This window comes from Peromyscus leucopus, chromosome 7 (assembly GCF_004664715.2).
Source record: "Peromyscus leucopus breed LL Stock chromosome 7, UCI_PerLeu_2.1, whole genome shotgun sequence".
Lineage (NCBI taxonomy): Eukaryota > Metazoa > Chordata > Mammalia > Rodentia > Cricetidae > Peromyscus > Peromyscus leucopus.
The window spans coordinates 22,267,050-22,290,062 of record NC_051069.1 but is presented as its reverse complement, the minus strand read 5'-3'; the positions used below and the strand labels follow the sequence as shown (position 1 = coordinate 22,290,062).

General features: G+C 45.1%; 1 protein-coding gene across 5 annotated transcripts in view; it reads right to left on the bottom strand.

Moving 5' to 3' along the window:
• The window catches only part of Dixdc1 (DIX domain containing 1), an 85,959-nt gene that overhangs the window by 5,772 nt on the left and 57,174 nt on the right, over positions 1-23,013 (bottom strand). For all 5 annotated transcript variants that reach the window (XM_037207501.1, XM_028864906.2, XM_028864908.2 and 2 more), the window contains 10 exons: positions 21,785-21,835; positions 19,164-19,268; positions 18,698-18,751; positions 18,177-18,269; positions 18,030-18,101; positions 16,859-16,948; positions 15,985-16,152; positions 15,404-15,470; positions 3,121-3,226; positions 1,487-1,595 (listed from right to left, as the gene is read on the bottom strand). In XM_037207501.1, the coding sequence (XP_037063396.1) occupies positions 1,487-1,595; positions 3,121-3,226; positions 15,404-15,470; positions 15,985-16,152; positions 16,859-16,948; positions 18,030-18,101; positions 18,177-18,269; positions 18,698-18,751; positions 19,164-19,268; positions 21,785-21,835 (915 nt within the window). The remainder of the gene's footprint in view (positions 1-1,486; positions 1,596-3,120; positions 3,227-15,403; positions 15,471-15,984; positions 16,153-16,858; positions 16,949-18,029; positions 18,102-18,176; positions 18,270-18,697; positions 18,752-19,163; positions 19,269-21,784; positions 21,836-23,013) is intronic.

The following is a 23,013-nucleotide window of genomic DNA, read 5'->3' as shown; positions in this document are numbered from 1 at the left end:
AAAAAAAAATCTGCCCACCTGTGGTGGCAGAAGTTGTTACAATTTGTGAGAATTTGGAACTCAGTGTGCCATCTTTGGCCATGGAGCTACACTGAGGCCAAGCATTTTCAGTAAGACAGCAAGGCTTTAAGAAAATCTCTTGAGTCTGAGAAAGGAATGTCCGGATTAGGGAAGAGCCTCTGGGGGAAGGGCAGTCCAGGCCCTGGGCTGGAGAGTTTAGGGTAGAGGGTGGGGTATGCAAGCCACACCCTGTAACAGGTAGGGACTGAGGGATGCTGGGAGAACCTGGTGGCCAGGTCCAGCTTTGACATGTTAAATAGGCACCACAGCTGTTTGTGTGGGTTTGAAACTTAACAGCAAGAAGTTTTCTAAGGGCTGGTGAGGCAGCTCAACAGATAAGGACACTTGTCATCAAGTCCCACACCCTGAGTTTAATCCCCTGGACTCACACAGTAGAAGGAGAGAACCAATTCCTGCAGGTGTCTTCGGACCTCTACAAGTGCATGCATAACCATCCACTCTCACACACAGTAAGTAAATAAATACAAAAAACAGTGAAGTTTCATGACAACTGGATGCAGATAGATAACGTTGCTTATGGTCTTGGATTTTGTGTGCATGGGACAGTAAATGCAAGTCCCTGCCCCTTGTCTTAGGGTTTTTACTTAACCTAACAACACTCTTTCTTTTTTAAAGTAAAAATTCTATCCAAGTTTTTAGTAAAAAGTGATCAGTTCTTGGAGTTAGAGAGATGGCTCAGTGATTAAGAGCACTGGCTACTCTTTCAGAAGACCCAGGCTTGATTCTCAACACCTACATGGCAGCTCACAATTGTCTATAAGTCCACTTCCAAGGGATCTAACACTGTCTTCTGGCCTCCCTGGGCACTTATATGTGGTCCACAGGCATACATGCAAACAAAACACCCATGCACAAAAAATAAAATACAATGTTCAGTCCTCTAACTAACAAAGCTGTCAGCATCACGGGCCATTCTATGGAATTTAAAGCAATTGGTTCATGGACATGGAACCTCTCATACTTCCTGGGCTTCTGCAGGGGAACTGTGGTGGTTTGAATAGGAATGGCCCCTACAGGCTCATATGTTTGAATGCTTAGTCATCAGGGAGTGGCACTACTTGGAAGGGACTAGGAAGGGTGGCCTTGTCGGAGTAGGTGTGGCCTTGTTGGAGGAAATGTGTCACTGGGGGTGGGCTTTGAGGTTTCAAGAGTCCAAACCAGGTCCAGTGTCTCTCTCTCCCTGCTGCCTGAGGATCTGGATGTAGAACTCTCAGCTACTTCTCCAGCACCATGCTTCCCGCCATGATGATAACAGACTAAACCTCTGAAGCTGTAAGCAAACCCCATTTAAAAGTTTTCTTTATAAGAGTTGCCGTGGTCATGGCGTCTCTTCACAGCAACAGAGCAAAAGATCTAGTTCAGGCGTGACCAGTAATACTCCCCCAACTGCCCGTGGATCCTTTACCTCTTCTTTGACGGTGCCAAACTCAGGATCCAGTGCTTTGAAGTGGTACCGGTGATTCCCTTCTCGATCAATAGCTGCTTTAAAATCCTTCAGTGTCACCTCCCCCAACCTGTAACAAAAGAAGAGTGTACCAAAATAGCTTGTTAATCAATAGGCTGGAAAGATAATGTGTTAGCTTTAAACCCAGGCTGCCGCCAAAGTCAACAGCCAGAGATAGCATGGCTTTAATACTAGGTCACCACGGCTCCTGATGACCAATATCACAAAAATACCAGAGGTTGGGCAACCAGTCACCACTAGGAATGAGCATGGCATTATACATCAGGTGATCAGAGAACTCGAATTCATTGCTTTTGCTGTTTTTAATCTGAAAATAAGGTATTTAAAATAAAATTTGTGAAATAACCATAAATACACCTAAGTTTTCTCTGTTTCTCCCATGAGATAAACAGTCCAGTTTTCTTAGGCTGATAAAATTAAATTCAGCAGGTGGGGTTTTGTTTTGACAGGTTCTCACTCTGTAGCCCAAACTTGCCTTGACTTTGCTATGTAACCTAAGGTGACCTGAAATTCACAGCCCTGGCTTAGGCCTCCGGGTGCTAAGATTACAGGTATGTGCCACCTAGCTCAAGGATCGGCAATTCCTCTGTGTTTAGAAAGCTTGCTTCTACCCAGTCCAGTCCAAATGAGCAGACTCCAAGAGAGGAGGACCTCAGAGTCTCTCAGTAGTTGGTTTATTGCCTTAAGCAGTACAAGACAAGCACATTACTACTGAGGTACGGCCCCCGCTCCCTTACAGTGTATTTATATCACTGGGAGGAAGCATACTGAACATTTCTGGAACATTTTCCACATACATTCTTACAGGCACGAGTTGCCATCATCACACAGTAATAAGCATCCACAAGTAAATGACTAAGAGATCATGGCTACCAGAAGGAGCTGTTTTGAACACTTAAAAGAACAAGCTTTTCCAAACTCGGAGTATATTTGTATAGCTATCAGGACAAGAAGTACTGTTCCTGTGGGGCCAGCTGTGGTGGCACATGCCATTAGTGTAGGGAGGCAGAGGCAGGTGGATCTCTGCAAGTTCAACACCAGACTAGACTGATCTACACAGTGAGTGCAGGCCGGCCAGAGCGGCAAAAGGAGACACCATCTCAAAAAACTAAAACAAAACAACACACAACTATTCACTCCTGTGCCTCGCAGTAGATCCTGCTTGTCCTCTGTAATGCAAGGTGTGGTGGTGCACACCTTTAATCCCAGTACTCAGGAGGCAGAGGATCTCTATCACCTGGAGGCCAGCCTGGTCTACATAGAGATTTCCAGGCCAGCCAGGGCTACATAGTAATATTTGGTCTCAAAAAAACCAAAAACCAAACCAAATCAAAACCTGCCAAGCCAGAACTAGAACCTCTAGGTTCTGGGCTCTTCCTGCCACACAAGCTGCTCATGTGGCAGTAACTGATTTTCCCTTCCTTCTTCCTTCCTTCCTTCCTTCCTTCCTTCCTTCCTTCCTTCCTTCCTTCCTTCCTTCCTTCTTTCTCCTCTCTCTCTCTCTCTCTCTCTCTCTCTCTCTCTCTCTCTCTCGTTGTTGTTTTTACAGTGAGATAATGACTTGAGCACCTCACCTCTTTGGTATATTGACCATGAAGGGCGTGAGTGACCGGTCGGTGAAGTAGAGCACTTTGGTGCAGGTGCTGCTGACGGACGGAGAACTCTGGGAGTGAGGCAACGCTGCAATCAGAGACTCTGGTTAGAACATTCGATTGGATCCAAACTAGTCCTCCTTTCATTTACTCAGAACGTCTCAGGGGGCCGAAGCCGCCGGAGGTCGCAGCGCCTCCATCAGCCTCGCCAAGCACTGTGTCCACAGAGCATGGCTTATGATCACCACGAGGACAGGGGATGCCTTGGGCATGGACACCATCCTGGGAACCTCATTCCCCATGCATTCCAGGGATTTCTGGCAGAGGCATACCTGCTCTGACAGCGCTGTTGCTCAAGATCAAGAGGTCAGAATACTGCCTGGCCAGATTTCAGGGGACTCAGAGTAGACACCCGGCAGGACCTACAAACTGCCTACATTCAGATTTTGGAATAAGAATACCCACATGATTTATGGTTTAAAAAAAAAAAGGAAGAAAACCCAGAGACAGAGTACTTCAGTCTACAAAGTACAAGACCTTCCACATGGACTGGTCCTGTCCTGTGTTTTTTTTTTTTTTTTTTTTTTTTTAGACAAAGTCTCACTATGTAGCTCTGGCCTAGAACTCATGATATAGACCAAACTGGCCTTGAACTCACAGAGATCTACCTGCAGTAGAGTGCCTTCACCCACTGAGCCAGCTCGCCAGCCCCTAAAAATATGTCTTTTGGGGAAAAAAACTTAAAATATTCTACTACATGATACAGATGATTCTGGTAACATCCATGCAGTTACCAAACAGGATCTGTACTAATAACCAATACGGTGAAAACAATCAGAACAAACAAATCAAACACAAATAATTCCACTATGCTTCTGAACTTTGTGCATTGTCAACCTCCACTTTCTAAAACACAACTTAGAGTCAACAGCTGTCAGAGAGAAAGGAAGAGGAGGAGGAGGGGGAGGAAGAGGAAGCAGGAGGAATTCTAGGAAAAAATATGCATGCCAAACCCCAAACGCCTTCATAAGAAAGGAACTTTAGACTTTGCTATTTTTATTATTACTTTGCCAAACAGACTTTGTTATTAAGCCTCTCTATTTATATGAAGATACATGTAAATTTCGAATGTACAAAAAAACGTTAAAATCCATTAAAGTACCAGGAAATATGTGTTAAAAATAAGAGTTGGGGGACTGGAGAGGTGGCTCGGTGGTTAAGAGCACTTGGCTGCTCTTGCAGAGGACCCAGGTTCCCATAACCCACATGGTCACTCATACCCTTATTCCTGCTCCAGGGGTTCTGATGCCCTCTTCTGGCCTCCAGAGGCACTGCATCCATATGGTATGCATAGGTGCAGGCAAACAGACATAAAATATAGAGAAGGGCATGGTGGTGTGCACCTTTAATTCCACCACTGGGGAGGCAGAGACTGGCAGACCTCTGTGAGTTCAAGACATCCAGGGCTACACAGTGAGTCCCTGTCTCAAGCAACAACAAAAATGGCACTAGAAGATTAAAGACCCATTAAAACAGAATAAAAGTGAGTTTTGAGCCATGCCTCATGCTATATAGAAAAAAAAAATTCCAAATAGATAATAAGCCTAAACTTAAAAGCTAAATATTGCTGGGCTCGGTAGCATATACATTTAATCCCAGCAGGCAGTGGCAGGTGCATTTCTCTGAGTTTGAGGCCTGGTTTATATAGCAAGTTTTAGGACAGCCAGGGCTACATAGTGAGACCCTGTCTTCAAACAAACAAACAAAAATCTTTCATGTCATTCTCTCCATTTTAAGCAGGTTAAACTGCTTTCTTAAGTGTCGTGGAGACTGTGGAGTGGAGCAGCCATGTCTTATAATCCTTTTAGTTCCCTCCTTAAGCTTCTAGATCCCTAGCATGGCCCAGTCCCAAAGCAGAGGCTGGCAAAGGACTCAGTTCCTAAATTTTGCTATAAAAATTCCTTTAGAACCTTCTAACTTGCTAATCTCAGTGACCCCTGGAAAGTCTTCAGATGTCAGTTCTGCCCTTTGTCCTGCCAGTTGCTGCTGGAGCTCTGCTATATTCCAGCTCTCCCTGGTAGGAGTGGCTGGCAGTAAAAGGACTTGATCGGTGGCTGGAGAGATGGCTCAGTGGTAAGAGCACTTTACTGCTCTTGCAGAGGACATGGGTTTGGTTCCCAGAACCCACATGGCAGCTGACAACTGCCTATAACTCCAGTTCCAGGAAATGCATGGCCTCTTCTGACCTCCATGGGCAAAAAGCATACATATGGTATACAGACATACATGTAGGCAAAACACCTGCACACATTAACAAACAAAAGACCTGGCCAAATGTATGTGCTTACTTTTTTTTCTCTTGTAGACAGGGTCTCAGGCAGTCCAGGCTGGCCTCCAACTTGCTATACAGTCAAAGAAGACCTTAAACGTCTGATTCTCCTGCCTCTACCTCTCCAGGCCTGGGATTACAGACATGCACCACCTCATCCAGTTTATGCAATGGTAGGGAATCAAACCCATGGCCTCAGGCATGCTAGGCAAGCATTCGACCAAGTGAGCCACATCCTCAGCCCAGTTTTTTGTTTCACTACAAAGTTATATTTTCCCACCAAACTAGGTATCTTTCAATTACTATGATGCTGACCACAATCTACCCAGGCTAGCATCAGAATCATCATCCTCCTGCCTCAGCTTCCTGAGTGGCATTATGGATGTGTGTGGCAACAGGTTTAGCTATTCAAAAGCGGTGTCGGTCCTATTCTTAGTCTACTCCTCCAGTGATTCCAATTGCACACATCTCGGTCTGATGTCTAATCCACTCTGATTGAGTTGTGTTTCTTTTCTGTCCCATATTCCTTTTCTCTTTATGTTTAAATTTTGCTAATTTCTATCACCATATTTTTAAGTTTGTGGATTCCTTATGTGGCTGTGTTGAGTCTACTGAGGCCTATGCTGGAAAACATCTTCATATTTATCTGTATTTTTATTTCTAACCTCTCTATTTTATTCCTTATCATTTCTGTCTCGTGTTGGGACAGTCTTTTTGTACACTGTGTGAAGATGTGTCTCTGTCCTCCCTCACCTGCCTATGGCACCTTTGATGGTTTAATAAAGAGCTAAACGGTCAATAGCTAGGCAGCAGAAGATAGGTGGGACTTCCAGGGGGAGACAGGAACTCAGGGAAAGAATCTGAGGCAAGGGAAATTCGCCAGCCAGACACAGAGGAAGTGGGATGTATTACGGTACTAAGAAGAGGTAACACAAGCCACCTGGAAAAATGTTGATTAATATAAACAGGTTAATTTAAGTTTTAAGAGCTAGTTGGGAACAAGCCTAAGATAAGGCCAAACTTTCACACTTAAGAAATCTCTGTGTCATTATTTGGGAGCTGGTGGTCCAAAGAGAGACCTGTTACATTTGGTATCCAATGTGGAGGCACATATATCCAAGCATAGGGCTGGAGAAAGCTGAGAAAAGTTCTAGATGAGGAGGCAGATGTAGCTTCCAGGCCCGATGCTCACAGCATGCAGAGGTGGGGCTTCTTTTAGAGGCTCTGGTATGTAGCCAAGCATTACTTCCATTCACGCTACTCAGTGGGAGAATAGGTAGAAACGCCTGCAGGCCCAGCAACATTCCAGGGCAGACAGGTGCGGCTCCTGGCTAGTGCCCACAGGATTGAGTCTCAGCTCTCACAGAAGGGCAAGCAGCAGCAGCCCAGAACCAGTGAGGTAGCATGATGGACGGACCCTAGGGGGACAGAGCTAGAGGCAGGCTGCAGAAGGAGCCTACAGATGCACAGAGGTGGCTTGCCCTTTTAAGGCTTGGCTCACATGGTCAGAGAAGCCTGCAGGTACATAGAAAGCCAGGTTCAGACCAAGAAAACTTCTGAACAGGTACAGTATGCTTAAAAATGTTCTTGGGTGCTAAAGAAAAGAAAATGGATATATACAGACATAGAACAAAATAGTTTAGAAATAATAAAGTCTATGAAGAGAAATTAAATTAATATAAAAAGAATAAGCCACATAAGGAAGGGAAATATCATAACACAGAGCATTTGGACCCTATACAGTGCTTTATTAACTTTAAATTTTTAAATGCTAATAAACAAAAAACAACAGCTACTAAAAGACATTTGATTATGAAAAAAATGCTGAATTAAACCAGCATATTTTAAGGATGTCTTAAGTTCAGAATGGAAGTCAAGAAATGTGTTGTGTTGAGAGAGAGGTTATGCCTGTGTTTCCAAAGGAAACAAAGAGGTATGGATTCCTTCAAAATTAATAAAGATCAGCTTTGACCTGGAGAGGCCTCCTGAAAATCTTGGCTGCAGACATGAAGGAAGAAACCCAGAAAAACTACAAGACAGGTGACATGTATGCTGATGCCTCTACATGGGAACAGCTCTGATTAGATGAGACATGATAACTCTTGTTGGCTACAGAGTCGTCATGACAGTTTGGTTATGCAGTTCAAACAGACTTATAAAATTGACAGATAACTTTTCAGCTGCTCAAACATAGAAGAGAAAATCATCTTTAGCTGACTTGTGCACACTGTACATTCCATACTTGTGTTAATGCAGATATGTATGTTCCCTTTAAAAGTTTGTATGTTTTCAGAACAAAAGGACCAGACACCAATAAAGACAAGACAAATAGCCCTGGTGATCCAGCCTCACAGAATTCCCCCATTGCCATTTCTCAAAATCAGCAGCCAGGACAACTTCAAAGCGGTTAGGTGGAAGGAAAGAAATGACTCCCATAAGCTGTCCTGTGCCCTTCAGACATGCACTGTGGTACTCATATAAACGTACATATGTAATATATGTCCTTTTTAAAAAAGTATTTTTTCACTTTGTGGTGCGGGGGGGGGGGGGGGGGAGATATGCAAGCCAGAGGTCAATGACAGGTGTCTTCCTCAGTCACTTTCTGCCTAACCTTTTTGAGACAGGGTCTGTCACTGAACCTGGAGCTCACAGATTGCGTGACACTAAACTGGCCAGAAAGCGCCAGTGACCGCCTGTCTCTGTCTCTGTGGGGCAGGCACTTGAGAGTGAACTGTCCTTCGGGGTCTGGTGTCTTGTACTTAGCATACTGTGTTTTCAGAGTTCATTCACATTCTATCATATATCAGTACTTTATGCCTTTCTGAATATCATCATTTCTCAGTTAACAGACATTTGTGTCGGTTTTTTGGTTTTGAACATTTGTTTTCAGTTCTTTGGGGTATATACCTATAGCTCTCCTGTGATAATTCTGTGCTTTGCCTTTTGGAAAACTGTTTCTTCAGGGGTTACATCATTTTAGAATCTCAAAGCAACACAGAAGAGTTCCATTTTCTCCACATCTTTTGTTAACACTTGTTACTTTCCATTTTTGAAAGCTGCACGTGCTTTTGATGTCATATCCAGAAATCCAATGCCATGTCTAAAAGTATATTTCTCCTTCTCTAGAAGTTGTATTATAGGTCTATCTTTTACATAATATGGTAACAGATCCCATGTTGTAGGATACCCACTTGTCCCAGGTCAAATGACTACATGTATGGGTTTATAAATGAACTCTCAATTTTATTCCACTAACTTTACTGAAATAAGGGGCAGGAGAGATAGCTCTGAAGCCCTCTTGTAGCCTCTGCAGGCACCCACATATATGTAGTACACACACACACACACACACACACACACACACACACACACAAATAAACAAAATAAACCTTAACTGAAATAATTATTGTTTTTCTTCATGAGTCAATGGCAGGGCAGGGACTGGTTGGGATGGAAAAGAAAAAGGTACAGCCAGAGCGGGACGGAAGGAGTTCTTGAGCAGCTACCACTGCCTCGCATATCTTGTGTGCCCCCATCTTTTGCCAGTGATTTACTAGGTGGAGTTTCATTTAATGCTCAAATCTTTCAAGATTATCTCCATTCGATAACACAGAAAGTCAGACCAAGTGCCATCGATTAGCATTCTTGTCTGCAGCCAGACGCTGTGGATTGGCAGCCCCCAGACTGCACTGCTGAGATGTCTGATTTTTATAGTCTCTATTTTTCCTACTCAGTTTGCAGTCAATGTGAGGAAAGAATTCCAAGTGCCTTTGAACTTACGAAGAGGAGCATCTCATTGGCATCCAAATACATATCCTTGAAGCTCAGAAAAGCTCTGGGATTAGAATAAAACTGTCAAAATAATCCACATACAAGAATGCTTGAAGCCACATGGAATGGAAAGCCATCTCTAAAGAGACTGTGAGACAGTCTGGGATGAGGCCTCAAATGGCATCGCAGGGCATCAACATCCAAGGGCGAGGTAGAGGAGGAGTTAAAGAATTAGCATTCAGAGAATCTAAGGAAAACTGATGACTCTAGCTCAGGAGACTACAATGAAAAGCAGCAGCAAGTCCGTCTTGTTCCCGTCCACACCTGCACGGTCTGACTTTAGTGGTACTACAGGGGTCCTCAGTGTGCCGGCATCGGGACACCACTGCTCAGCACTGGAACTGACCGTTTGAGAACATTAAATGCTAAAGACAATGGAAGGCAAGGCTTGAGATGCAGCCATTTGACCACACAATGAGAAGGTCACCTGCAACCCAACAGTGAGGATGAATGGAATAACTGAGTAGCGTAAGAGTGAACTACACTGCGTGGTAAAGGCAAGACAGAGCCAGAGAGATGGTTCAGCAAGTAAGGGCGCTTGCTGCAAAGCTGAGTTCGGTTGCTGGAACCCAGAGAGTAGAAGGGAGGTGACTCCTGCAAGTTGTCCTCAAGGCTCTACATGTGGACTGTGGCACATGGGCTCACAAACACACACTGTAGATAAAGAAAGGTTAAGCACTTTTTTAAGAAAATGAAAGAGAGTAAGTATGACCTGTTCAGAAGTCTGGTGTAGGGGATTAAAAGAAGTCTGTAGTTAAAGGGCTTCCATAGTGACACAGGTTTTTTGATCTGATGAGATGGGGACATGCTGGCCTGTTTGTGAAAATGGATGTCACTGGAAGTTCTGGTTAACATTTAAGTGAACTAAGTCTAGTAGTTTAAATAATACTATATGTTAATGAAAGAACGGTAGAGGACTGAGTTTATTATTTTAAAAAGAATATCCAAGAACTTCTACATTGGCAGTTCATACCAGCCTTGGAAAGGTATCAGAGGGGATAACAGTCAAATTCAAATCCTAACAAAGCATGGCGGTGCATGACTTTAACCCCAGCATTTTTTTTTTTTTTTTTTTTTTGGTTTTTCGAGACAGGGTTTCTCTGTGTAGCTTTGCGCCTTTCCTGGAACTCACTTGGTGTAGCCCAGGCTGGCCTCGAACTCACAGAGATCCGCCTGGCTCTGCCTCCCGAGTGCTGGGATTAAAGGCGTGCGCCACCACCGCCCGGCCTTAAGCCCAGTATTTAAAAGCCAGAGGCAGGAAGAGCTCTTTGAGTTTGAAGTCAGCCTGGTCTACAGAGGTCTACACCAGTTGTTCTCAACCTATGGGTCATGACCCCTTTGGGGGTTGAAAGACCTTTCCACGGGGGTTGCCTACGATCATCTGTATATCAGATGTTTGCATTATGATTCACAACAGTAGCAAAATTACAGTTATGAAGTAGCAATGAAAATAATTTTATGGTTGGTGGTCACCACAACATGAGGAACTCTATTAAGGGGTCACAGCCTTAGGAAGGTTGAGAACCACTGATCTACATACATACCAGTAATCTTATCACCTGGGAGGTGAAGGGGGAGGATTAGGAGTTCAAGGTCATTCCCGGCTATAAAGTTTGAAGTTAGCCTGGTTTACAGAAAGACTCTGTCTCAAAAAAGCAAAACACATTTAAATAGAAAAAACAGACCACAGAGCAAAATCCTTAAAATATTGCCCAAGTATGAAATATGCAAGTTTTTGAAGAGCAAACTGTTCCCAAATTTCTGATTGTAACATTTCCTTGAGTGAGATGATGCTGATGCTGGGAGAGAAACCGATGACTTTAGTCCCAAAATTAACTTCAGAATCTTCCCCCCAAGAGTCCTCTGAAATACATTTAACTTTTGGTTCAGTTGATCTGGTCTTTTTGTTTCGTTTTGGAATTTTGCTCTTGTTTTAAGACAGAGTCTTGCTGTGGGATGATTTGTATGTCTTGTGGGAGCCCTTCTTGGGTTCTTTGTGGCGTTACCCAGCAGGTCCGTATAGAGGATGATTAGGACCACAGGCCTGAGTGCAGGTGTTTGAGATGGTCTGCACTTGGCTGTGCTGGGGGATGGTCTGTATGTCAAGTTGTTCTGATTGGTTAATAAATAAAACCTGATCGGCCGTGGCTAGGCAGGAAAGATAGGCGGGACTAGCAGAGAGGAGAAATAAAAGGACAGAAAGGCAGAAGGAGACGCTGCAGTCGCCGCCATGACCAGAGACACTGCAGCCGCCGCCATGACCAGCAGCATGTGAAAATGCCGGTATGCCACCAGCCACGTGGCAAGGTATAGATTTATGGAAATGGACTAATTTAAGCTATAAGCACAGTTAGCAAGAAGCCTGCCACGGCCATACAGTTTGTAAGCTATATAAGTCTCTGTGTTTACTTGGTTGGGTCTGAGCGGCTGTGGGACTGGCGGGTGACAAAGATTTGTCCTGACTGTGGGCAAGGCAGAAAAACCCCGGCTACAGAGTCTCACTATGGAGGGTCTCAAATTTATAGCCTTCTGCTTCAAGCTCCCAAGTGCCAGGCATGTGCTACCGTGCCCAGTGTTTGTATGGTTTTAGAAACTGTACATATGCAATGGAGAAATAACTACAGTTTAGAGCACTGGCTGCTCTTCCAGAGGACCTAGGTCCAATTCCCACCACCCACAAGGTGGCTCACGACTGTAACCAGGGGAACTAATGCCCTCTCTTGGCCTCCACAGGTACCACTCACCCAAGTGGTGCACAGCTGTACATGCAGGCAAAACACTTACACACATGGGGGGAAAGGAAAAATAAACTGCACACACACACATACACAAGTTGGTTCTAGTCAGCTATTTGATCTTCATATAACTTGTTTGGATGCCTTAAAATTGGGCCCGGGTAAAAGAAAAAATGAGAGAATTCAAACATTACTGAACCAAGATTCAAAATGTCTACTACAGTGAGAATGTCCAGGTGGAGCAGCCCCAACAAGTTGAACCAACCAGAGGAAAATGGATGAGGACTCGGGAGCTGGTTCAAACACACTTCCTAAGGATGGCCACTAGGTGGTGCAAATATTTAGCAGGCCTTAAATGAATGACTTGGACTCTCAGAAAATTGAATTCAAAGAAATTGAACTCCCTGCCCCTAAAAAAATGTGTGTGTGTGTGTGTGTGTGTGTGTGTGTGTGATCTGAAACCAGAGTGATCTAGATATATGTTTTTTGCTTTATGGTTTATTCAGCATGAATGTTTTGAATTTTGCATAGTTTCCAGACATTTCAGCCCACGTCAGCAGCATTCTCCATATGGCTGATGGTGGTGACGTCATGAGCCCTCATAATCCTAGGGATAATATGACTCTTGTTTGCTCAGAAAAAAAAAATCATAAAAGCGAAGCACTGAAAAAAAAAATCTACCCAGAAACTGGAAGTATGAAAATAACAAAATTCCTGATTGGCACAAAAACAGATACACTGATCAATGGAATCAAATTAAAGACCCAGACATAAATCCACATGCCTATGAACACCTAATTTTTGATAAAGAAGCCAGAAATACACACACACACAAAAAAATCACAACAACAACAGCATCTACAACAAATGCTGCAGGTCAGACTGGATGTATGCATGTAGATGAATCCAAATTCATACTTATCACCCTGCACAAAACTCAACTCCAGATGGGTCAAACACCTCAACATAAAACTAGATACACTGAACCTGACAGAAGAGAAAGGGGAATAGCCTTGAACACACTGGCACAAAAGATGACTTCCTGAACAGAACACCAGTAGTGCAGGCACTAAGATCAACAATTAATAAACAGGACCTCATGAAACTGAAACGCTTCTGTGCGGCAAAGGACACCATCATTTGGACAAAACAGCAGCCTACAAAATGGGAGGAGATTTTCACCAACTACACATCTGATAGGGCTCTAATATCCAAAATATATAAAGAACACAACCCAATTAAAAATGGGGTACAAATCCAAACAGAATTCTCAAGAGGAAACTCAAACGGCTCAGTGTTGTGGGATATTTGATTGCACTGTGACACCCTGAGACTGTGTTGATAAAGTTAACCCTGAATCAGGGGGCACAGCTAGAGTTGGCCATAGAGAAGCCAAGAACACGGGTGGAGAAGACACACAGGAAGGAATATGGAGAGACTTAAGGATTTCGTGGTCTCTTTGAACTGGGACGTGTGGAGAGAGAGGCGCTTGCTGGGTCTCCAGTTTAAAAAAAAAAAAAGGAAGGTCAGCTGGTTTCTCCTCCACTTCTTTGATCTATCAGGTTTTTACCCCAATATCTGAGGCTTTATTGGTAATAGAACAACTTAGATAAAAACAACAGTTGAGGAAACACTTTAAAGAAATGTTCAGCATCCTTAACCATCAGGGAAATGCAAATCAAAGCTACTTTGAGATTTCATCTTACATCCACCAGAATGGCCAAGATCAATAAAACAAGCAACAGCTCATGCTGGTGAGGATGTGGAGTACGGGGAACACTCATCCATTGCTGGTGGGGGTGCAGACTTGAACAGACACTGTGGAAATCAGTGTGGCAGTCCCTCAGGAAGATGGGAATAGATGTATCTCAGGATCCAGCTATACCACTCTTGGGCATATACCCAAAAGGACACTTCATCCTACCACAGAGACACCTGGTCAACCATATTCATTGCTTCTCTATTCATAATAGCGCAAAACTGGAATCAACCTAGATGTTCCTCAACAGAAGGATGGATTTAAAAAATATGGTACATTTACACAATGGAATATTACCCAGCCATTAAAAAGAAGGAAAGCATGAAATTCACAGGTAAATAGATGGATCTAGAAAAAAATCATCCTGAGTGAGGTATCCCAGGCCCTGAAAGACAAATGTGGTGTGTACTTGCTTGCTTATATGTGCTGTACTGGGTGGTTTTGTGTGTCAACTTGACACAAGCTAGACTCATCAGAGGAAGGAGCCTGAGCTGGGGAAATGCCTCCTTGAGATCCAGCTGTCGGGCATTTTCTCTTTTAGTGATCAATGAGGGAGTGCCCAGCCCAAGGTGGGTGGTGCTGTCTCTGGGCTGCTGGTCCTAGGTTCTATAAAAAGGGGGGCTGAGCAAGCCATAAAAAGCAAGCCAGTAAGCAGCACCCCTCCATGGCCTCTGCATCAGCTCCTGCCTCCGGGATCCTGCCCTGTTTGAGTTCCTGTCCTGACTTCCTTCAGTGATGAACAGCAGTGCTGAAGTGTAAGCCAAATAATAAACCTTTTCCTCCCCAACTTGCCTTTTGGTCATGGTGTTTCATTGCAGCAATAGAAACCCTAACTAAGACAAGTGCGTAAGACAAACACGGTGTGTATTCACTTATATGTGCATATTAGATGTTACGTTAATGATAGCCAAGGTACAATACACAGATCCACAGAGCTCAGGAGCAGAGTAAGGGCCTGGGGGGAGGGGCAGATAGATCCCCTTAGGAAAGGGAAATAGAATCGATAGTTATGGATGGATGTGGGGAGCTGGAATGGAAGGATCAGGGAGGAGGAGGAGGAAGGGAGAGGAGGAAATGCGGGGAAAGACAGCTAAAATCAGGGCCATTTGAGGAGTAGTATGGAAACCAAGTATGAAGAAACTTTCTAATATATATACATTTATGAATGTAATTTAAATAAAATTGCCAAATAATGGGGAAGACAGAGCCCCAACTACACATCTCTTGTCACCAAACGAAGCTTCCAGTACAAGGATTGGTTTACATCGGAGTTGTTGGCCAAAGAGGCCCCACGGGAATCCCCAGACAACCCCGGCTGTTGCCAGGCCGATAGACGGCGCCCCACAAACTGACAGAAAGGCTTCATGGCTGAAGACAACATCCACACTGAACGTGGAGAAGTCAAGCTGGCGTCTACCTGGGGCCTCCACCCTATGGGCCAGTTAGTGTCTGCGGTACAGAAAGGCTCTCTGCGTGCTACCAAAAGAGAACAGAGAGAGGGAGAGAGAGAGAGAGAGAGAGAGAGAGAGAGAGAGAGAGAGAGAGAGAGAGAGAACCAAATTTCTAGTCTAACAGTCCAGACACCTTCACTTTGTGGTAATGTGTACTTACTTGAATTAGGGGGCCAGGATGCCCGGTATTCACTGCTTGCTTGAGTTCTGAGTGACCTGCCCCGAACCTGGAGAGTCATAACGATGTCAAGAGTTATTTATTATCAACGGAAGGATTTGCCCAAGAATTTAAAACAGGAAGGGAAACGAAAATGACATCTCCTACTACAACATAGGAAATGTGCCGTATTTATCTTAATAGCATGCGCAGCTAACAAAGGCTCTCTAGTTTCCTGTGCACGCCCCAGGTGTTTGCTCACCCAGAGTCAGCTCCCCTTGGAGGGAGGAGAGGAGAACAAGTAGCAGGAATCCCAGGGACTCAAGAACCCCCGTTCCTTACAGCTACAGAGCTGCTGAGCACAAGTTACCACACAGTCCTTCCCTGGATTGTCATACCACATCCAACAGTCAGCTCCCTGAGACAGAAGCCCCAAGGAAGCGCGACTGGAGCCCTCAGCGGGGTCTTGTAGTATTATTATTATTGTTGTTGTTGTTGTCATTTGGCGCTGCCTTCGTATAAAGGAAGGCCCATCAGACCAGGCTGCCCCCGGAGCTTGCCTAAGCAAGAAATCACAGTGTTACCTTCCTTTCCTGTTTCTTCTGCGTCTCCATGACGTGCAGACGCTCCATGAGGCTAGAGATGCCCTGCTCCAGGCTGTCGATGGTGTGATGCTGAGGATCGTGGCCACTGAAGCTGTTGCGCAGGCTGCGGAGAGCATCGCGGACGAGCTGGAGGTCACTGGTCTGTGGCTGAAAGAGATGGGCTGGTGGCCGGGTGCAGTGCCTTGCTCCTACCCCTGTCCCAACCACGGGGCTAAAGAGGATTAAAGGGAAAGTTCCTAGGATAGAGCCTTGAGTTCTGTGGAGGAAAATATGCCTCCTCCGATACCTACTGTGTGCCCACTAATTAACTCTTTTTTTTTTAAGATTTATTTTTTTTTTTAAGATTTATTAAGCTGGGCGGAGGTGGTGCACACCTTTAATCCCAGCACTGGGGAGGCAGAGGCAGGTGGATCTCTGTGAGTCCGAGGCCAGCATGGTCTACAGAGTGAGTTCCAGGACAGGCTCCAAAGCTACACAGAGAAACCCTGTCTCGAAATATATATATATATTTATTTATTCATTCATTCATTCATTTATTTATTATGCATAGTGCTCTGCCTGCATGCATGCCTGCAGGCCAGAAGGGGGCGCCAGATCTCATTATAGATGGCTGTGAGCCACCCTGTGGTTCCACTTCTGGAAGAGCAGTCAGAGCTCTTAACCGCTGAACCATCTCTCCAGCTCCCATTAACTTTTAATTTTAGAAATTGATTTTTAATTTTGGATACTGGATGCCTTGCATCTGTACACACCCATCAGGTGCAAGAATCAAAGGCCTGGAGTACAGTTAGCCTCTGGTGGCGGCTGGGACACGGTTCTCACTTCCGCTGGTTCTCTGGTCCCAGGAACCTACCCCTCTGTGGGCGACAGACGCGGCACCTCTCCCTGCCACCGGAAGGACAAAGCCATTGCGCTGAGAGCTGTGGCTGTTGTAATTCGTCACCTAGAGCATCAAGAAGAAACGGCAGTTGTTAACAGACATCTTCTCCTTGACATCCCTCCCTTTCTGATGTAACTACTGACTGGTTTACTGCTTACATCAGAAGTGTTAGGTGGAGCCTGCGGATCCGGCTCAGGGAGTAAAAGTGTTTGCCACACAAGCCAGACACCCTGAGTTTGATCCCGAGAACCCACGTCAAAAGCTCCATGAAACGATGTACACATGTAACCCTCACACTTCTACAGTGAGGTAGGAGCTGGAGACGGGAGAATCGCCCAGAAGCTCATGGGTATACACAGCACAAGAGAGACCCTGCTTCAACCATAGTTGAAGATGAGAACTGGTGTGTAGACCTGTGTGCGTGCACACACCCACACCCACACCCCCCACACACACACACCTCAAATGAAAAACTATTCTTAGCATCGTGAGTGGGATGTGGCCTCCCTTCCCCCCACTGCGTATCAAGGCTGCATTGGCACTCAGTGGGTATTTCGAATGCAGAATGAATGAACTGGACCTTGGCCTGGAAACCCACGGCCACTCTAGTCCTCTTTCGTTTTAAGTAATCAAGAATGCAAGAGCCCGTGCATATTTTTGTTGTTGTCGTTATTGTTTGTGTTGTGTTTTGTTTTTCAAGACAGGGTTTCTCTGTGTAGTCCTGGCTGTCCTAGAACTCCTGGCCTCACACAAACAGAGATCCCCCTGCCTCTGCCTCCCGAGTGCTGGGATTAAAGGCTTCACTGCCTGGCCTAGAACACATGTATCTTAAATCCGACTCTGGATTTAGTAAGACTGTATTCCGTTGCTTATGTAATTTAACTCTTCACTATAGTATAGTATAGTAACTCTTCACTATAACCAAGAGGGTTCCTGTTATTTCCTATTTCATTTCTAAATGTTAGATGCTGAATACCACCTCCACCTGTCCCCTCGGTGCTGGAGAGTGACCCTGGAATATTGAGCACATCAGGGAAGTGCCCCACCACTGAGCTACACACCCAGGCCCTGGAACCTGCACTCAATGCCCTCACTAGACAGAATTCTAACAAACACGAGAAGGAAAACCCAAGTTCTGGGTCACCTCATCCGCCTCTCTTTTCATGCAGTGAGCCAGAAGGACATCTTTGTGCTCCAGCTCCCGTTCCAGATCCACCTGGAAAACAGCAAATCAGGAAAGAGTTTCTTCAGGCCAAGGGGCCAGGCAGGCCAGTGGCTGCGGCGTCCTGACCTGCTGGTAACTGGCATCCGAGAGTTTGCGCAGTGCTTCTTCCAACTTGGCCTGCTGCTGCTGAAGGAGGCGGTCCTTCTGCCCGAGCTCTTTCTGCAACGGAGATAAGCTGTCAGAGGTGTGGCAAACACAAGGCCATCAAGTGGTTCACACTCCGTGAGACCTACCCTGTGAGAAGAAGAGCCTCAGGCACACAGGCTTTCTTCACTCTGTACCTGGAAGGCTTTCCGCACTCTAACAGTTTTATGTGGTGCCAGGATTCTTAGAAAGGCAAAAAGGGAGCAAACTGCCTGTACGGGGGACTATGGGCCATTCTCTCTTCTGAGATAGAGGCGAGCCTGCCACCGACTGTTCCCATGTTCCTGTGCTAAGCTCCTTTCCAGAGGTATGCTGTCTGTGCTCCAGAGCTAATGGAAAGATTTCCTACCAGAGAGCAAAGACAGAGCTGAATATGGATGTGCTCTTTGAGCATCAGCTAACACGGGCTATTCACAAAAGGCTGCTGGGAGGGCATTTCTTACTTTATATTCTCCTAAGAGCCGGTTCCTCTCGTCTAGCTTCCTCTGCAGATCCACCTGCAAAGGGAAGAAAGAATTCAGTGGCATGAAGGTGTCGTATGCCAGCCCTTAGGGAAACCAGCCACTTGGTAACAAGAATTAACAACAGTTACGGTATACGGCACAGAGAGGGCGGGCTGGGACAGAAACACACGCCAGCTCGCCACGTCTTTTAAGCAGACTGTGGAAACACAATTTGGCCTTAGTGTTCCCCAAGCTGAGTCAAGGACCATCCAGGGTGCTGTAGGCCTAGGTGCTGTGACCTAAGACCAGAAATTAGTCTTACGGGAATAAAAATAACTATAGACATGGAAGGGAGGCACCCAGGAGCAAAATAAAGAGACTACAAGGACAGACTGAACAGCGCTTCACATAGCATCCTAGGTGACTAATGGGCTCTCTGAGGTCATTGGCCACACACTTAACTCACATTCTGGTTGTGCAGCTCATCCTTGTCCATATTCGCCCTCAGAAGCTCTTGCTTGAGCTGAAGAACAGATGTGTCCTGCTGAGTCAACCGCTGTTGCAGGGCATCCTGGGGGAATAAGGACACCCACTTTGCAGCCTTAATCTAATCCATCACCGGGCCAGAGAGCACTTCTTACTAAGCTCCTCACTGTGCATTGAGCATCAGTTCTGTCAAACTAGGGGATGAAAGGAATAACAAGGACCTTGCCACAAGGACCTGGGTAGAGATTTTCCTCTCCTCGTCCAAGACACCATCATCTACTGGGAAATCCCATCCCCTGTCCTACTGAGAGAAACCTGGTTTTCCCTCACCTACAGCTCATCCCTGGGATCCTGGTGTCCTAGTCAGGCAGGGGCAGGGGGTAGCTTTTGAGATCAGACAGGCCTAGATCCACATTAAACGTCCATCACGTCCTACTTGGAGGACACTGACCTTGAACAGTGTGATCCTCCTCTCTCCTGGATTTTCTCGTCTACTTCTTGGGTATATAGTACTCCACCCGACTTAGTGCCCTCTCCTCTCTGTCCAGCCCCCATTTCCTAGAGCAGTGGTTCTCAACCTTCCTAGGGCTGTGATCCCCTAATATTACCTCCTCATGTTATGGTGACCTCCAACCAGAAAATTGTTTTCATTGCTATATCATAACCTTAATTTTGCTGCTGTTATGAATCATGATGTAAACATCTGATATTTCTGATGGGCTTAGGCAACTCCTGTGAAAGGGTCATTTGTCCCCAAAGTGGTCACGACCCACAGGTTGAGAACCACTGCTCTAGGTAGTACAGTCTGGCCTTGAATTCATGGTTCTCTTACCCCAACCTTCAAAAATGGTAGGATCACAAGTATGTACCAGGCCCAGTAGGGAACCCCTTTTTAATTATCCAGCGGATAGGTCAATACATGGCAGAGGCCAAGCTGTCCCTGGCATTTGTAGCCTAGCACATTTCCAAAGTGCACTCCCCAGGATAGATGTTAGAGAATGAGTTAGGGGAAGAGGAGCTTCTGTGGCCAGCTATTCTAAAAGTTTTGGGGGCTATATCTTCAGTTTTCAACGCTTTTATTTTTATTTGCAGAGTATGCACATGTGTGTGTCTGTGTGTCTGTCTGTCAATGGAGGTCAGGTCCTCTATAAGAGTGAGAACTCTCTCTCTTTTTTTTCCCTTGGTTTTTCGAGACAGTGTTTCTCTGTGTAGCTTTGCGCCTTTTCCTGGTACTCACTTGGTAGTCCAGGCTGGCCTCGAACTCACAAAGATCTGCCTGGCTCTGCCTCCCGAGTGCTGAGATTAAAGGTGTGCGCCACCACCGCCCGGCGGCGAGAACTCTCTTAACCAATGAGCAATCTCTCCATCCCCAAGCCAGTTTCTTTGATTTACCTTCCGAGATCCTTCAATGTGATATTATTCACAATGAATCTTCAAGCCTATCAGGAATTTCTCAAACTTTATTTAACCAAAAGGAACATTTCTGTTTTGAAATACTTCAAAGCACTGAGGTTACTGAATGTGCTTTGGAAAATGTTACTGAGTTAATCTTGGCTAGTTAATGAAAGTTTGTGCAGACAGGGGAACAGTAGGAGCGTTAGATGAATACTCAGATGTTATAATCCCATTTGGGTAAATAACATATATTCAAGGTTATTAGCTCAAGCATTGTATACATAAGCAAAATAGCTCTCCCAAAGTAGCTAGTCTAAAATATCACAAGATTATTAGAGATGGCTTAGTTGTTAAGCACACTGGTTGCTCTTCCAAAGGATCTGAGTTCAATTCCCAGCACAATATGGAAGCTCACAACCACTTGTATCTCCAGTTCCAGGGGATCCAACACCCTCTTCTGGGCTCCTCGGTTACCAGGCATGCAAGTGGTGCAAACATACATGCAGGCAAAACAGCCATACACATAAATGATAAAAATTAAAAAGAAGAGCAATGCGCAAGTATAAAGAAGACCTAAAATGGTCTTTCCTAAAGTAGAACAATCTCCCAAATTTCACACGCTGCTAAGTGGAAGAAACACAGGGCCAAGCTGTGTTTGCCGTGCACTATCGTTTTGATTGAAAAGTGGGAGAAAACAATAAACAGACATATTGGATAACTGATAGGTTGTCTCCAGGGGACAAAACTGGTTGAGATGGCAGTGGGGTGGGGTGGGGTGGGGTAGGGCAGAGCTGGTGGGAGAACTTTCACGGTCTACCCTTTTGTGTCTTTAAACTGTTTGAATGTTATTAACCATTCCAACATTGCTCCTTTTTCGTTTTTTTCCTAAAAAGGGCATCCTTTTGAACTGAGAGAGTGCTTTCACACAGAGAAAATCAAGGTGGCAGAAGCACATGACAGCCCCATGAGTCATAACTCTGAGACACAAGCCTCAGCAAAACAAAGATGTCTTCCTCAGCATGTCTCTACCCACCACAAAGCCCTCTCTAGACTCCTGGCACCAAGTCTGTTAAAGACTCCTGGGAAATCCCAACAGTCCCCAACCTGAGTACCTGGCCTCAACACTCACTAATAGATCACTCTACCTCACAGAGGCTTACGAAACATAAAATAGAAGAGAGAGAGAATTGAATGTCTTCCTTTTACCTTTATCCCCTGCAAGTTTCTGGCGTCCTGTTTGCATTTCAGCAGCTCTTTCTATAAACCAAATACAGTGAGATCAGATGGTGGCATCTGAGTTGCTTCATAAGCATTACCTCATTCTGTCAGCAGGAAGACAAAACCCGGTTGGCCATTCCATGAAGATTAACCCATCAGCCGAGGTACAGAGCAGATGGAGTCCCTGAAAGCAGTCAAGACTGACCCTCGGGAACAAGACTAAGACCCCTCTGTCCTCTGTGGCAACCACTGCTGAGCTGCCCAGGTAGAGAAGACTCGTGCTGAGAAAGAAGACACCCCATCCAGCCCCAAAGGCTCTCCACCAACAGGAAAACCTGACCACATCATCTAAATGTCCACTAAATGCGTGATATGCCCCTGTCTGCTGTTGTTGGATAGTTATTTCGATTTCATTTAACTTCGACAAAGGGTTGGCATGCTTCTGATTCTCCAAAGAGCTCTTGTTCTTTGTGGACTGGGGCTATTGTTCTTTGTGGTCCAAACAAAAACGAATTTGGTTTTATAATAGAAAATTGAGTAATGAAATCTCCATATGTATGACTGCAACTAAAAAGAGGGATTTGAGGAGAGCAGTGCCTGTTACGTGACCGGGGCCCGTCTCTAGCTATTATGTCAGAAATGATTCATAATTAGTATATCTAAAATTGGGTTCTAACCTGGCTCCAACAGATGGGCTCAAAAGTTATCAAAAATGCAGGTCTGTGTGTGGCATATTTCTGGGGAGATATGCTCAGTCATAATACTCTACCACTGACCTATATGCCCTAGTTAGATACCTAGGACTCAGTTCTCTTGTTTTTTATTATATTATGGTATCAGAGTTGAAACAGCACCTTGCGCATACTAGGCAAGCACTCCACCACTGATCTACAGCCCCAATGCTGACTCAAAATTAAAACAATCAGACAACCCCCAAAACAACAACAACAACAACAGTACTGACCTAAAAGAACTCTGGAAAATGGAATACACTAATAGTACACACCCTCTCCTTCTCTTGAGGTAGGTTCTGACTATGTAGTTCTGGTTGGCCTGGAACTCAGCATGTAGATCAGGCTAGACTCTAATTTATGTACCACCATGCCCAGTCCAGACTCATCTTTTTCTCTCAAATCAAAAAGAAATATAGAGCCAGGCGTGGTGGCGCACGCCTTTAATCCCAGCACTCAGGAGGCAGAGGCAGGTGAGTTCGAGCC